The sequence below is a fragment of the Astyanax mexicanus genome, chromosome 8, assembly GCF_023375975.1.
Source record: "Astyanax mexicanus isolate ESR-SI-001 chromosome 8, AstMex3_surface, whole genome shotgun sequence".
Taxonomy (NCBI): Eukaryota; Metazoa; Chordata; class Actinopteri; order Characiformes; family Acestrorhamphidae; genus Astyanax; species Astyanax mexicanus.
This window is the reverse complement of record NC_064415.1, coordinates 16,275,149-16,291,214: the sequence shown is the minus strand read 5'-3', so window position 1 is coordinate 16,291,214 and position 16,066 is coordinate 16,275,149. Positions and strand designations below refer to the sequence as shown.

Sequence of the window (16,066 nt, the reverse complement as noted above, 5' to 3'; positions counted from 1 at the left end):
CAAAAAGATTCACACAGTAAAAAGTTTTAATTATTTAAATGTATTTTATTTTAATTTAATTTAAGTGTTTAATCCCAGTTATACTCTGTTTTCAGAGATCATATGTTTTTTGGAGTATGACAGTTTTTCTAAATTTCAATTAAAAAAATTTGCAATACATATAAGTATAAACGTCATATAACCCAATACACCATTCAAACATAATATTATGACCACCTCTTTGTTTCTACACACGTTATGCACACTGTTCTTTAGGACCCCACAAGATCATCACAGAGCAGCTTTAAATTGGGTGGTTGATCGTTCTCAGCACTACAGTGAGTAACACTGGTATGGTGGTGGTGTTTGAGGTGTTAGTGTGTGTTGAGCTGGTGCAGTGTGTGAATCAGGTGCAGCAGTGCTGCTGGAGTTTTTAAACTCATCACTCACTGTCCTCCTACTCTGTTAGATACTTCTACCTACAGCTGCTCCACCTTGTAGATAAAGTAAAGTCAGAGACAGAAGCTCTGAATCTGTTGCAGCACAGTTTGTGTTGGTCATCCTCTAGTCATTTATGCTCTAATCCGCAGGATGCTGCCCACAGGACTCTGTTAGAGGATATTTCAGGTTTGTGGGCTATTCTCAGTCCAGCAGTGGCAATGAAGTGTTTGGATCAGATATAGCAGTTTAGCAGGAGTTTTTACTGATACCAGCAGAACACACACTAAAACACCAATGTGCAAATCATAGTTCACTGATGCTTTTTATTTGGCCAGGTATCCAAAACTTTTGCATAGTATCAGTATCCCAACAGATATCATCACCTTTCTAAAATAATTGCCATCAATTTTCAGAATTTTTTTTTGCCTGAATCATCTGATTTTACCTGTGGTAAAATCACATCCAGCTTCAGTTGATCAGATCATTTGATTCTACCACGGTAGAATAAGGGCCTGTGTAATTTGAATAGCTTTCAAAGCTTTTCAAAGTTTTTACTTTCACTGAACTAATTTCCACGACTCAAGGATCGTCCCAAATTAGTGATGAGATTTTTATTATGATAAAAAGTTTATAAAGTTTATTACTTCTTATAATTACTTCTATGGGCTATAAATATTGCATAGATCTTTACTTTTATTATTGAGGTTTTCTAAGCACCGGCAGCTTGAATAAACTAACTATTTTTAAATAGCATTGTTAAAAAACATATATGAACATACATTTAAATTATTCGTATTTATTCTAATTTTGCTTAATATTAGTAAAGAATGTACTACCCAGATGAATAGATCTGTAAATATCACAGTTCTCTGGTGTGTGTGTGTGACTTACACACAGTCCTGTGTGTAGAGGACAGGGAATAAGAGAAGACTGTAGACTGATGAAAGAGATAACAGCAGTGTTCAGACAGACTGTCATCACTTGGATATTAAATTCTGTTTTTAATCTTCACTGCAGACTTCAGAGTACCTACTGTAGGTAACTCTATCCACTCTCAGCAGCACATCTGAGCAGTGTTCTTCTACTGCGCTTTATATTACTTATATCAACATCAGCATTTCTCATTGCTCAGTATAATCTTTTTAATACTTATCGAGTGCAATACATTTAAGGCGGTAGATTCCATACCTCGCTAAAGAGAATGAGAGCATAAACAGGAAATGAAAAGGTTCAAATAAAGCAAACCGATGTTGTGTGTTGATGGAAGGTCACTGACCTGACATTAGGCCGATGAGGAGCATCAGGAGCCAGCCAGAAAAAGCATCACTCAAACTGAAGAGAAGAGCCAGCACAGACTGCTTCTTCTTTCTGCTGATCTGAGAGACAGAGGCATATATTTGGTCATGTTAACTTAAATAAATGAAATACACTTCCAGTCAAAAGTTTTAGAACACTTTACATTTTTTTTTAGTTTATTTAGCTATTTAAGCATCATTAATTCCAGTGAAAAACCTAACATCTAAAATGGTACATTTAAAAAAATGTGACAGGGTGCTTTTTAGAAAGCAAATCATTGGTTAAAAACTTAAATAATCTAAGAGCTTTGAAAATGGATGCAACAAAAAATAATGACATTACAAATATTTTGTCTGTAGTAAAGCAGTGCTGGAACTGATTGTGTTACTGCACTCTCTTTACTACTGCATTTACACACTTACACACAGCACATTCACACTTTCATCATAATACCTAGAAAAAAAAACACAGAAACAGAGAGAACTCTGTAGCTATTAAGTCTTTTCTTTAGAGAAATTACAGATGAAGCCTGAGAGTTATACATACTGTTTCCTACACCTTTAAAAGACTTTTGGAAACTGGAGAACACTGATACAGGTAGAGTCATGTCAGGCTGACCCACATGGCAACAGCACCTTTAGCTCAGCTTAACATTTGACTAAATCTCACATTAAAGCAGTGAAGAGAAGACTTAGAGGTTTGACAGGTGAAGTGCAGTAATAAAGTCATTGCTATGATGTTTGTGCCATGGGTGTTCTAAAACTTTTTGTCCTGTAGAGTATATATTTGCATTTTTGTCTTATTTTGTTTCAGGGGCAGTGTAAACTGTAAACTGTTGTTCCCAGCCTGTAGTCTCACCTCTCTGTGGCGGTCCCGATCTTTTGACTTTTCCCTCACCCAGTCGATGGTGTTGAAGTCATCATAGGTACCCACGCCAGGCACCCCTTCTTCCAGGAGATCCAGCAGCCCAGCATTGCCAGCCCAGCTGCCATTACTGTGGTCTGTAGGGGTTAAAAAAAAGAAGAAAAAATCCCTCTTAAAAATAAAACTGACAAAAAGGAACCTCTGGACCAAAGCGTCACACATTACAGTCACTTCTGCTTCCCTAAACAGTTAAAATTGCAATTTGAAACACATTCATAAAGTTGAACTAACACAATGCATAATTATATACCCATCAAAAGCCCACATTTAAGATCATGCGAAACTACATGTTCCAGTATCCACACTATTGTATTGTGCAGGTCATATCTGTCAATAGGCCTACATAATAAAACACAATAAAACTGAATCCATTAAATTGTGAGTGCAAGACTAATCAGAAAGCCTATAGAACAGAGAGGAAACGATTATTGTCGCTCTTCCAGAGAACATACAGATAATATCACCTTTTCATTTGTTCATGACGCAGTAGTCCATTGTGATACATGGTTATTAAAGAGTCTAACATTGCTGCCAATATCGCAGTATGCACTGAACGCCTGAAAGACTCAACAAAAGAAACTAGGCTTGCCAGGCCACAAAAATGCCATCAATAACATGAAACAAAGACTGAGGCCAAAATGTGCCAACCAGAGCTGCATGTGCTATGGGAAGTTCCAACATTCATCAAACCCAAGGCATAACATTTATTCTAACAATAAAAACCACCATTCATATAAAGAGACAAAAGGGTTAATCATGTGAACATACTGTAGCTACAAATCAAAAGAGCTCAGAATAGGGTCAAAAAAAAATATAAATACAGCAGCTTTAACTGCTCTAATCATCAGAATACGTGGCAAGCAGAGACCAGATCATTGGCCAGGCTGCTAAAGTTACAATCTCACAATTAAAAGCTCATACAGCACAAGACAAACAAAAGAGATTTGGCCCTTAATTACTGCAATTTCACAATATTTCGGGGTAGTTTTGCAATAACTATATTCTTAGCAATATGACAAAACACTGAGAAATATTTGATTAATTTCAAAAAAACAGCTCTGTTAAAAATTAAGAAACCATTTCAGTTTCTCTGATTTTGCTATTTTAAGGTATATTTTGAGTAAAATGAACATCATTATTTTATTATATAAACTATAGACATTTCTTCCAAATTCCCCCCCAAAAATATTGTCATTTAGAGCATTTATTTGCAGAAAATAAGAAATGGCTGAAACAACAAAAAAAGATGCAGTGCTTTCAGACCTCAAATAATGCAAAGAGAACAACTTCATATTCCTTAAGTTTAGAAATCAATATTTGGTGGAATAACCCTGTTTTTTATTCACAGTTTTCATGCATCTTGGCATGTTCTCCTCCACCAGTCTTACATACAGCTTTTGGATAACTTTATGACACTCCTGGCGCAAAAATTCAAGCAGTTCAGCTTGGTTTAATGGCTTGTGATCATCCATCTTTCTCTTGATTATATTCAGGAGGTTTTCAATTTGGGAAAATCAAAGAAAACCATAATTTTTAAGTGGTCTTTTATTTTTTTACAGAGATATATACTACTGCAATCGAGTTAACAAAGAAATCTGTCAATTTTAGTCTATTTTGTAAACAAGATTTTGTATAAAATAATATGTAACAATAAATAGTGTTATTTATTGATACATATTGATATAAGTGATATATATGATATAAGTGCAGATATTCAGTATTTAATGCATACATGGACATGCAACATAAATAATTATACGTATATATAGTCAAACAAATACAAACACTGCTTTTAAGAGAGAATATTGTTATAAAAATAATGGCAATATTATTGTGTTTGATATGATATTGCACACGCCTAACACGCACATGCACACGTGGCAGATGTGACAAAAGTGTGCAATCAAACAAGCAGAGCAGGCTCCACCACAGACAGGAAGAGCAGCTTCATGGGCGTGAATACAAGCTGCTAAAGATAATTTTAAACATTGTTTAAGGTAATTAAACTGAACCTTAACCCTTTCATGTCTTCATCAACAACAAAAAATACTATAAATATTTTTTAATTTGAAGCTATTCTTTGAATATTTCAAATGTTGTAATACTAACCAACAAGTACACAAAAAATAAATATATACCATAAATGCAAGCTAAATTTCAACTTTTGCCACATTAAAAACAAAAGAAAGTTGTGGTGGAGCATAGACTGTATATAGCTGGACAGAGCATCGTCTCTTAAAAGTGAAGCCACCACAGGTCGGGCGCCCCCTGCTGTTCGGCTGCAGAAAGCTGTGTAACTCCACCCATCCCCATAGGTTTCAATGGCAAAACAGACAACTTTCAATCACGTTTTTTTCTAATATACTGTAATTGTACCTCCATTATTTAAATGCAACAGCTAGTGTAACCTCTGCTTATATTGTCAAATTTTTATATCCCCACAGAATTCGGTTTTTAAAACTTTATTCGGCTCTATTCAAAAAAGGTGTGGTTATGGTAAAAGGGCCGGTTATGGGCGGGACCAATAACAGACCGTCTGCTCCGCACCGCCCCGCTCTGCAGTCTGTGACCGCGAGGCAGCCCTCGGGGCGGGGTTATTTAAATGAGTAGGCGTCTCTCCACAGCCTTTCTCCCTCCTCTGGTCTCTACTGGTCTTTAGCCATTTGATCTTGTTGATTTATTGTGGTTTACTTTGATGCTTTTCTGATTTGCATTCAGATACAAAAACATGCTGCATTTCACAATGACCCAACATGCCTCTGTGGATGGGTAGAGATAACACAATCAGGTTGAGTTAAGTTTATTACCTTCTTAATTAAGCTATAGTGATTTAAACTCTCTCTCTCAAACGTTTATTGGAGAATTAAAGGGTTAATCAGGAGTTAAGGTGTTTTTCTGGTAGAAAGAACAGTGCAGTAATATCATTTTTAATTGTATTTTAGATGGCCAGCTTTATACAACAATGGTTTCACCTTTTCATGTTTCTTCTTATTCTTTTGTATTTTTGGATGTTCTGTGGTAAATGTTCCATAGAATGGAGAACTGTACTATTTGAATAAAATGTATGTTGGGTACATGAAAGGGAAGTGCCAAATGAACACAAGCACTGCAAAAAAATATATCTTTGCAAGCACAGTCCTCTTAAAAGTACTACTACTTTTATGAAATATACTGTTTTTGTAGTATTATAGAACTATTGAATAGAATTAGAAAACTAATTTCTGGCTTATTTGTTTTTGGTGATTTTATCATCAACCAAGAGACTTTAGAGAGAATAATGTATAATTTAGCTTTTGTCAAGAAATACCTGTTAAAGCAAGAAAAACTGACCTGCTAGTAGAATATTTTTTGTAGAAAAAAAAAAACACAAACACAACACAGCTCCTGACAACTGGGGTTACAGATCGAGCCCACTTCCTTTCCCTGTACTCCACATAATTTCCACTCACTCATCTTTAACTACAGGACACTAATAAGATCCTAATACACAATCCTAAAAAAATAACTACATTATCGTCTTTTCATTCAATAAATTGACATTACTTCATTCATTTTAATAATTGTGATATTGTCCAATGTGGGCCAGCTGGGACAGACCGGGGCTGAATCTCATGGTGTCTGGCAGACCCACGGTTCCCCTGCCTCCACACTTCGCAAAATAAAAAAAAAATTCCAACAATATCGTTTATCACAATAATTTCTGGGACAAAATATCGTTTGCAAAAAATTGTTATTATGACAGGCCTACCTACACCAGTAAAGTTACTGTGGCTGTTTATGATCCAATCAGCAACATTTAACCCAAACACAAAATACATAACCTTCCCATCACAAATACACTTATCATCCAATATATCACAATATATATCACATATATTACAATATTTTACCCCAAAATTTATATCACTATCCCACCACACACCAAACAGCCTTTGTCTACACTCTCTACCACACTGTGCCTTTCCTCATTCCTTCTTATCCAAAACCACTGGTTAGATCTTTCAGCAAATTCTGACAGTTCCTTCATGACCTTCCTCAGCACAGCACACGGCTTCTGAACCCAAAATTCACCAACACAGACCTGAGTGACTTTGCTACAAAACCCCACAAAACTCTACCGGTCTAACATGCTGTATGCCACCTACGCTCTCTCACCTCAGCCGCAAATCTGCATGTCTTAACCTTTTTTTCTTTCATTAGCCGCATCAACCTCATCCTCAAATCAATTAAATAACTTAAACTTTCTTTTAACAGTCTAGAAATGCAAAATATCATATTTTGACTTCATTAAACAGGATTCTACACGTCTACACACACACACACACACACACACACACACACACACACACACACACAGAAAAAAAAAATTCTGTGTACACAAAGGGGAAGCTTAGCCAAATAGCTAGAGGTGGAAAAATCAGGCTAAAAGCTAACCCAATTTGAAGAAAACCAGTTGTGGAAAATACCTTTTGGTGAAGCAAAACTAAGCCAAGCTCAGGCCGATCAACACTATCAGATAAGATTCATAAATAATCACAAAACAAAATGCTATTTTTACAGTGCTAAAAAAAAGTGATAAGCTGTAATATGCAAGGCAAGGTTGTAAGTAGGCTTGTAAAACTGCATCAGAGCATTTTTCATCCAATCAACCACAACAAATGGCACGCTTACTATTTAAACACCAAAGAACAATGTATGCTCATTAACATGCATTCTTATGTCATTTTTAATGGCCAATATTTAGTTTATTGTTATAATTATCTTAATTAAGTGGTGTATGCATTCTCCTTTCTAAATGTCTTATCTCTAAAACTAAAAGAAGCTAATCACTGTGTAAACAGACAGCTTATGTGGTTCCAAACAAACACTGTACAAGTGGAATAATACAGGATAAAATGAAAAAAACAAAGCAAAAGCCGGCTCATCCTTTACTCTTGTATTCTAACTCACCCACCACTTCTCCAGCTCTTTGCAGAAATTGGTAATTAGGTATAAGCACTTATGCTGGGTATAAAAAATATTTTTATATTTAAATCAATCCTTATTTAAATTATATGATATTGATTCATATAAACCGTAAGATTGAACTTTATATTTAGTTTCGTTATTTTCTCACTCACTTAATGTTGCTAGAGCCTGCTAGAGTTTTTTAAACCAGATCTGCTTTATTTCTAGTAATTTGAATTGGGAATCGTATCTAATTGGGATCTTGTTAATAGAAATTCTATAGATATAGATTCTGTTAATCAGTGACTCAACAGAGAGGTGTGGATGGTCACTGCCCAGACCATCACTTACCCAATGTAATATCTGTACAGAAACAAACACTGGTCTCTCTGTTGATTAAGGCCTTACCTAGTCACACTGACACTGTTGATTGCATGCTCAGTACCACCCGTTCTATGTGGATTTTATGCAATCAATACCACTAATAACATATGCAAATAGCAGCCGACATCTCCAAACCTGCACATTCAAATCAGACATTAATCACTCAGTATGGCAAGCTATTAAGCTATTAACTAAAAACAGACACAAATATGGACATTTTCTTATCAATAATGTCAGTTAAAACAAAAACAGATGAGGGATTTGCACACGTTTGAGCTGAAAAGACCCAGATTGTTGTTCTATTTATCCATAAGCAGTACATAATCCAATGGTAACAATGTAGACTTTACTCCAAACCCTTATTTTTAGTTATTTTGAGTTAAACAAGGTCTGTTGTAAAATCACAAGCAAAGATGTTTACATTACATCTGATGTCAAGGTGAAACTGTTGGTGTGTTTTTTGCATCTGGCCAAATAAGCTCATGATCAGAAGGCAGTAGGGCTGTGTAATGGTAAGAACCTGGCGATAGATAATGTGATATATTATGATATCGTAAAAAAAAAAAAAAAAAAAAAAAAAAAAAAACCACATATAGGCCTGTCATAGTCATATAGGCCTGGACAATATTTCGATATCGGTATTCATCGCGATTAGAAATGTTTCAATAACGGTGATATCATTTTTGTGGCATATCGATATGTATTATTTAAAGAATCTATCACGGACAGGCGTTTGTTAGCGGCGTCAGTTCACTGCAGAGCTGAACACAATCAGCCTCCGTAGCTGAGCTACGTCAGTGCGTGATGACATAATCACACAGGCACGTAGGCAGATAGGCTAGGTTAGGCTAGTATTATACAGTTTTTGTGAGAGGAGGCTTTAAAGACTTCAGTAGTGTACAGATTTCGATTGCAGGGATTCTTAGCAGTTTTTCTGAGGCCTTCAAAGTATTTATATCGGTATCGAAATTATATCGTATCGACCAAAATTAAGGAATATATCATGATATAAAATTTTTGGCCATATTGTCCAGCACTACAGTCATATTTATCAAATTGAAGTAAAAAAAAAAAAAAAAAAACACTACTATTTAGTGGGCGGGGCTTAAACATAACACTAAATGAACCACTGTCTAAATCCAAGCTCTACCTGTTAACTGTAAATTCAAAGCAATACTGTGTTTTTGACCATCAATACAATACTGCTAAACAAAATATTGCAATCGTTCAATAGAAGACAGATCATAATAATGAGACTATATGAGAGTAGAGAACCTCTACCTCACATATCTATAAGATTTTAATTCGTAATTCTATTAGATATTAATAAGAAAAGGGCTTCTTCTACTACTGGAGTGGAAGAATAAATTATTATATTATTTGTACATTACAGAAACTGAAATATTAGACATCCATTCTGAAGAGCTGATTCATCTGTTCCAGCTGTTTCCTCAAAGCCAACTCTCTTTCACAACTCTACAACCATCTTATTTTCCCGTAACTACACACACACACACACACACACACACACACACACACACACACACACACAAACACAACTCCTCCACGCACATCCCCCCAACACACACGTAGCAGAGTGCCAGGGGGCATGGGAATGAGCTGTGATTGGTCAGGAACTTTTCTCTGGTGTATGTCAACATATGGAGGCTCTGATGTTTTCTCCTGAGAGAGCTGTGCTAAAGGACCCAGTCAGGCAACTGAGACAGCGTAGAGCGCAAGCTCGACTGTATGTGTGTGCATGTGAGGGCTGAGTGAGGAGGAGGAGGGTGTATGTGAGTCACTAAGTGACCTAAGAGCACTGCTGTGTTGCAGTGAGAATTCTTACTGGTGGTCTTTTCCTGGAATCAGAAATACTAAAATTCCAAATAAGCTTCCAAGGAGGAACATAAGAGCCCTACCAAGTCATCCATATTAGTGTTGAGAATTATTGACAAAAAAAACATTGCAACATTTCCCACATTTCTCATGTCATGACTTTCTGTTTTGGTGTCCTAAATGATGCCACTTTGCTTAAAGGGTGCCATGACAATCTGACACTATATAGGAAATAATATCTCTGTACTGAACTAGATTTTGGAGTATTGCTGTAAAGATTTGATTGTTTTCAGGAACAATAGAGTTAGTGAAGCTGTAATGATCAAATCAAATCAAATCAAATTTATTTGTATAGCGCTTTTTACAACAGGTGTTGGCACAAAGCAGCTTTACAGAAACATGATTACAGGACAAAGAATCAGGCAAAACATTGCACATAGAAAATACAGAATGATGGATGATCACAACCTTTCCTCTAGCGGTGCAGGAAAAAATCATTTCGAGCTCGGATTGCGTTTCTAACATTAAACGATTCAGAATCGATTCTCATTTTTATAAAATCGCGGAGCTTTTTAACTTTACTGTGGAGCTCAGCTACTGCCGCGCGGAGCTCAGCTACTGCCGCGCGGAGCTCCGCAGGACAGTATATGAACTCCGCGAGACATTTAAAAAGCTCTGCGCAACAGTAGATGAGCTCCGTGGTACACTTAAAAAGCTCCACACGACAGTAGCTAAGCTTCGCATTACAGTTTTACACAATATGATGAGTTTCTTTGATTTTACCAATTTGAAAATCTCTGGAATATAATCAAGAGGAAGATGGATGATCACAAACTATCAAACCAAGCTAACCTGCTTGAATTATTGCACCAAGAGTGGCATAACGTTGTCCAAAAGCAGTGTGTAAGACTGGTGGAGGAGAACATGCCAAGATGCATGGAAACTGTGATTAAAAATCAGGGTTATTTCACCAAATATTGATTTCTAAACTGTTAAAACTTTATGAATATGAACTTGTTTTCTTTTTTTGTTATTTCAGCCATTTCTAATTTTCTGCAAATAAATGCTCTAAATGACAATATTTTTATTTGGAATTTGGGAGAAATGTTGTCTGTAGTTTATAGAAAAAAACAACAATGTTCATTTTACTTAAACATATACCTATAAATAGCAAAATCAGGGAAACTGATTTAGAAACTGAAGTGGTCTCTTAATTTTGTCCTGTATATAATGCAATACATAAATATGCAAATGCCAGAAATTATGTATTTCAGTTGTGAAGTTTTAATTACAGAGAATTAGAGAACCAATATTTTTCTACCTTGTGGAGTTATGAAGCAGTAACTTTAGTAAGACAAATTGGGGAGCGAGTCTTAGTGAGTTTAGAGTAATATTTGATGCCACATATTGATAATGTATCACAAATTAAATTAATAGAATACATCACAATATTGATGTATTGTCCTAACCCTAATAGTTCTGTGGTCGTGAACATAGTCTTGAACTGTTTAAACTAATGGATTTCATCTTGTCATGTAAACATCAATCAAGAAAGAAACCAGGAAGGTAAGTTTATCACACTTAACTGTCTTGTCCTAAATACAAAACATATTACTGCTTAAACATTGAAGACTCCATATTTGTTCCTGTTTGTTTGGTTTGATATTTAAGTAGTTCAGGTCAAGTTTATGACCTGTAATGCTTTAAAGTCAGGTGACCTCAAGTACTACAAATGTAAGCGGTAAACCAGGGATGTTGTCAGTAACTAATTAACCGTATTTAAAAAAAGTTTCTCTGTCTTCACAAAGGAACAGTTCATTAATCAATAACTTAGCAATGGAAGTCTGTTGAACTTGATGAAAAAAAATAGGAAAACAACTCAGACCACACTTCAATCCACATTTTTACCAGCTACTGACAAAGCTTTTAAACTCTGCAGCAGCAAGTCTTCCTCCACTTTCTACCACCGTATTCAGACAGCCAAAGTGTTGTGAGTACAGTTTCCTACACAGTCAAAAGACTGCTGAAATCTTGGCCCGGGGTTTAGAACAGGAAGAGGTCTGGCTGACTCAAATCTACAAACAGCATTAGAAGACAAATTGATGAACATTCAACAGCTTGTGTGATAGGCAGTTCACATGATCCCTTTCAGATAAGCTTAACACTGGAATTAGTCTCAGTTTCAACTGTGAAACCGAGACAAGTGGCAGTAAAGAAAAAGTCATTACAAAAGACCGATTCAAATAGGATTAGTTTTACATGGGGAGGCGGAGTAATGTCACCTTACTGCTAGACGTTTTTAAAATTTCTAACAGATTTTGGACAGGATAAGAAATCTTGGCATAAAAGACTGAGATGGGAGTGGCTACTCGATTTATGCCTTCAAAATTGTGAAACTACTGATACAGTATTAGTGGATGTTAACCACTCTTATTAATCACCTGCATTTCTTAAAAAAAAAAAAAAAACGTTTATGACGTGCATATAGGCTAAATGCTATGCTACATAACGAGTTGCCCAAAGCTGGCAGAGGCATCACACCTCTGAAGAGTTTTTGAGCTCATCTTCTGGATTTGGATGACTGCCACAGACTTTAGTCTAAGTTAATACAAGATATGCATCTGTGCCGTGAACAAGAAAAGATAATGCCTCCTTAAACGCCTTCATACAAGCAAAAAACAATGACAAAATAGACAAAAAAAAATATGACAAAATGTTTTTACATAAAAAACTAGCATAGGGTTATTACAACTGGAGGTCAATTTTACGTATTTTACAGATGGTAAAAAGGCACCTGAATCTTTACTCTGACACAGGAGCATGTCTAAAAAATGACCAATATGGCATATTTAAATGTGACTAAAAATCACATTTAGGAACATATGTAACCATTATTTTACTCCATCTATTTTATCTCCCAATGTAAAACTTATCCTGTCCAAATTGGGCAAAAATAAGGAATACAGCTTGCCCGGGCTGTGCAACACTTTCAATGCACTACTGAAAAAATAGTGTTCTAAAACTTTTTACCCATAATATGTGTGTCAGTATCACAGTACATCTTTATCGCAGACAGTTTATCAGTCAGCACTAGTGCACATGACCATCCACTCATGTGCTTCAAATTGTGTAATTAATATACCTGCTGCTCAGCTACTGTACACTGAAAATACGCAGCAATGACCCCTAATTAGGTCTTTCTTTTTCTAAAACTGGCTTGCCACTGTTTCCCAGCATCGGTCCTGTTATAAACAGCAATTATATAAAGCTATTGACGCTCAGCTTTAGCCGAAACTGTGTCATGGATTTTGTTCTGCAAGTCAGCATTTAAAAGACACAGTTTTCTCATTCTTAAGTTTTACGAGTCCAACTGCCTGCCTTTCTGTCTCTCCACCAATGATCAATAAATCAATATTTCCACAACTACAGTCCTCCACATTCTGGTTTCAACCAGCCCAGACAGCTACTGGGATTACTTGACTCCAGACATACAAGTAATTTAGGGATTTAGGCTTTTTTCCTACAAATGTTTTCAGTATGCTTAGAACAGTATGCTTAAAACACTGTGGAGGTCTATCTGTTCTAGGCCAAGCCTTACAAACATTAATTGCATGCTGAGGTAATGCGAAATATGTCATGATACATGCAAACCTTTTCAATGTGTACAATATGTATAATGATTTTCTGAACAACTTGAGGCAAAAAAAGCAAAACTAGCAGCAATTTTTTACAAAAAGAGTATGCAGATGTTGTTAATAGACTCTCTAATGTTTTTAAATAAAGAAATAAATCATTTTTAGGACACATATGGTAGGTCACTGTCCATAATGACCATACGCATAATACAATTAGCAAATTACAATTATTTACTAATTTAATTTCTTTACACATGTATTTATCAATTATCAACACACTTAACACTGAAGCACACTTCTCTTATTCTGTTAATTCTTCCTGTTTCTCAGGCTAGCACTGATGACATTAAATATGCATTACAATTCATGTACTTAGTATTTTATGCTGTTGTTTAATGTATTATTAATAAGTATGTGACTGTGGTCAGGGGAAAAATGATCAAATGTGCTTTGACAAGCCCATTTTTAATGCTTTTATTTTGTTATGAGTTGTTTCTGGTTGGTTTAAAACTGTGGTTCTGAGATAGCCCACAGATGTATAGAATAACCTAGCATAGTTTAGCGCTGTAACAAGAACAAATAAACAAAAGCATATGACATTGTTGCAGTCCTCTGTGGGGTTTTTCAATGTCTAGTTGGCACAATGTGCAGTTAACTAGCTAAAGTTAGCGGTAGCTAAAGTTAGCGGTAGCTAAAGCAGTAGCTAGCTTTTAGCCCTTTCAGTCTCGCTGCAATAACTGTATTGAAGCTTTCTTATTCAGATTAGCATTAGCTATTAGCCTTTTCAGACTCTTTATCTCTTCATGCTGTGATAATCTCATTGGTGCTTGCTTTAGTCAGGCTAACGTTAGCTTTTAGACAATACAGAGGCATCCTTAAACAGAATAAATATTTTGCTTTCTTATTATCTTGAAGTAGTCACTCTCTTTATCTTTAAAATTAATAATAATTTTGGAGGTGCAAATAAAATGAGTTTAAAACTGTTATTCCATGTTTTTGGGGAGTTTTGGAATTGTGTTACAGTTGTACTTAGTTTTGCTTTGTAAAGATGATTTTGTATTTTATTTTGTAAAATAGCAGTGTTTAGTGTTCTCAGTATTTTCACTCTAATGTACTGAACTCTCATTACTCTCATTGCATTTATACAGATAAATGCAGGTTTTATTTGTTGGGTACCTTTAAACAAGATAGAACAAGCAAATTTATTATCTAGTATAATGGCAAAAATGAAGCTTGAAGAAACATGAAAAGTCTCATACATGTCCCATCTTTATAATGGCCTTCGAAGCTAGTCCTTAAAAGAGTACATCTGGTCCATCTGAGATAAATGCCTCATCTGGACAAAGATAAGATTAAGGCTCAGAGTTCAGATGGGAGGCACAGGCACAGATCATGGAAACCTGAATTTCTCCCTCTCTTTAAAAAAAAAAACACTTTGGCATAGAATATGCTTCCCTCTCATTTAAGAATCCTATTTGCACTAAGATGAATTTAAAATCCTAGTGCTGATAGATTCTAATAAAATTAGAGTTAAAGTACAGGATATGTTGGCATATATTGTGGCATTTAAACACACACAAATGCATCCACAAGACACCATACATATCACAGCTAGCTATCATGACAACAAACTGCTTACTAAATGACAATTATTATGAGCAGAAGGGGTTAAAACATCATAAACTGTGCAGGAGCATCAGAAACGAGAAGTGAGAGTAAGAACTGAAGAACAGAAGGAGCTCAGCCTGACAGTTTAAGGAACTCTTAGCTCAGCTAATGGTCTACTTCCTCTAGTGGAATGTGTCTGACATCATCAAAACGTCACCAGTAACTAAGAAGCAGCAGTGTGGAGGAAGAACGCACTGTCTGAACCGGACATGTTTATATAAACATTATCGAGTGATCCAATCCAGCAAGGTTACAAAAGGCAGTGGAACTCATGGACTTCGGATTTATAGCAAGACATCAATAAGCTCAATAAGCCTCAATTTACTCGTCACTGATCTTGAAAACAAAAACACAGGCCAACATCCAACCCTTAAAAAACCAATATAACCTTTATTCTTTTACAGAGGTCAGATAGCGACCACTACAGCACTGATTCAATCCAAAATCCACTGTTTTAATAGGATCATACAAAATATCATTACTTTACAATTTTCCCACAGAATCTGTTCTGAATGTGCTAAACAGACACAGACAGCTGGACACAATCATTACCACCTACTGCACTGTCCACAGTGGGTTGTAATTCCTCCTATGACGCATTCCCAGGACACTGTAAATCGAGGAAGAATAAATACCTCCATTTTAAAAAATAAAATGTCTCAATCATCTGGCTCCCACTCACTTAAACTGCTATCCCATGACTTCTGGCATCACTATTCTAGTGGTAGATTTGCTATTTTAATTATTTGCCTTTACCAGAAAAAAAACTGGTCTCATTAACATAAGATATCACAGCGTCCACTGATTCTGAATGACTGAGCTCTTTGTGAATAGTTATTTGTTGAGAAATTATTTTTGAATCATTCATTCTTATCAATGTCCTTATTTTTGGATTGGACAAAACTAACCAATCCCCAACACCATTTTCACTTCCTCACTAAACAGATGATCACTAC

At 35.7% G+C, this 16,066-nt stretch overlaps 1 protein-coding gene across 2 annotated transcripts in view; it reads right to left on the bottom strand.

Moving 5' to 3' along the window:
• clcn5b (chloride channel, voltage-sensitive 5b) overlaps positions 1–16,066 on the bottom strand; it is a 33,501-nt gene that overhangs the window by 14,876 nt on the left and 2,559 nt on the right. For both annotated transcript variants that reach the window (XM_007250187.4, XM_049481992.1), the window contains exons 3-4: positions 2,575–2,717; positions 1,697–1,796 (exon numbers count right to left, since the gene is read on the bottom strand). In XM_007250187.4, the coding sequence (XP_007250249.2) occupies positions 1,697–1,796; positions 2,575–2,717 (243 nt within the window). The remainder of the gene's footprint in view (positions 1–1,696; positions 1,797–2,574; positions 2,718–16,066) is intronic.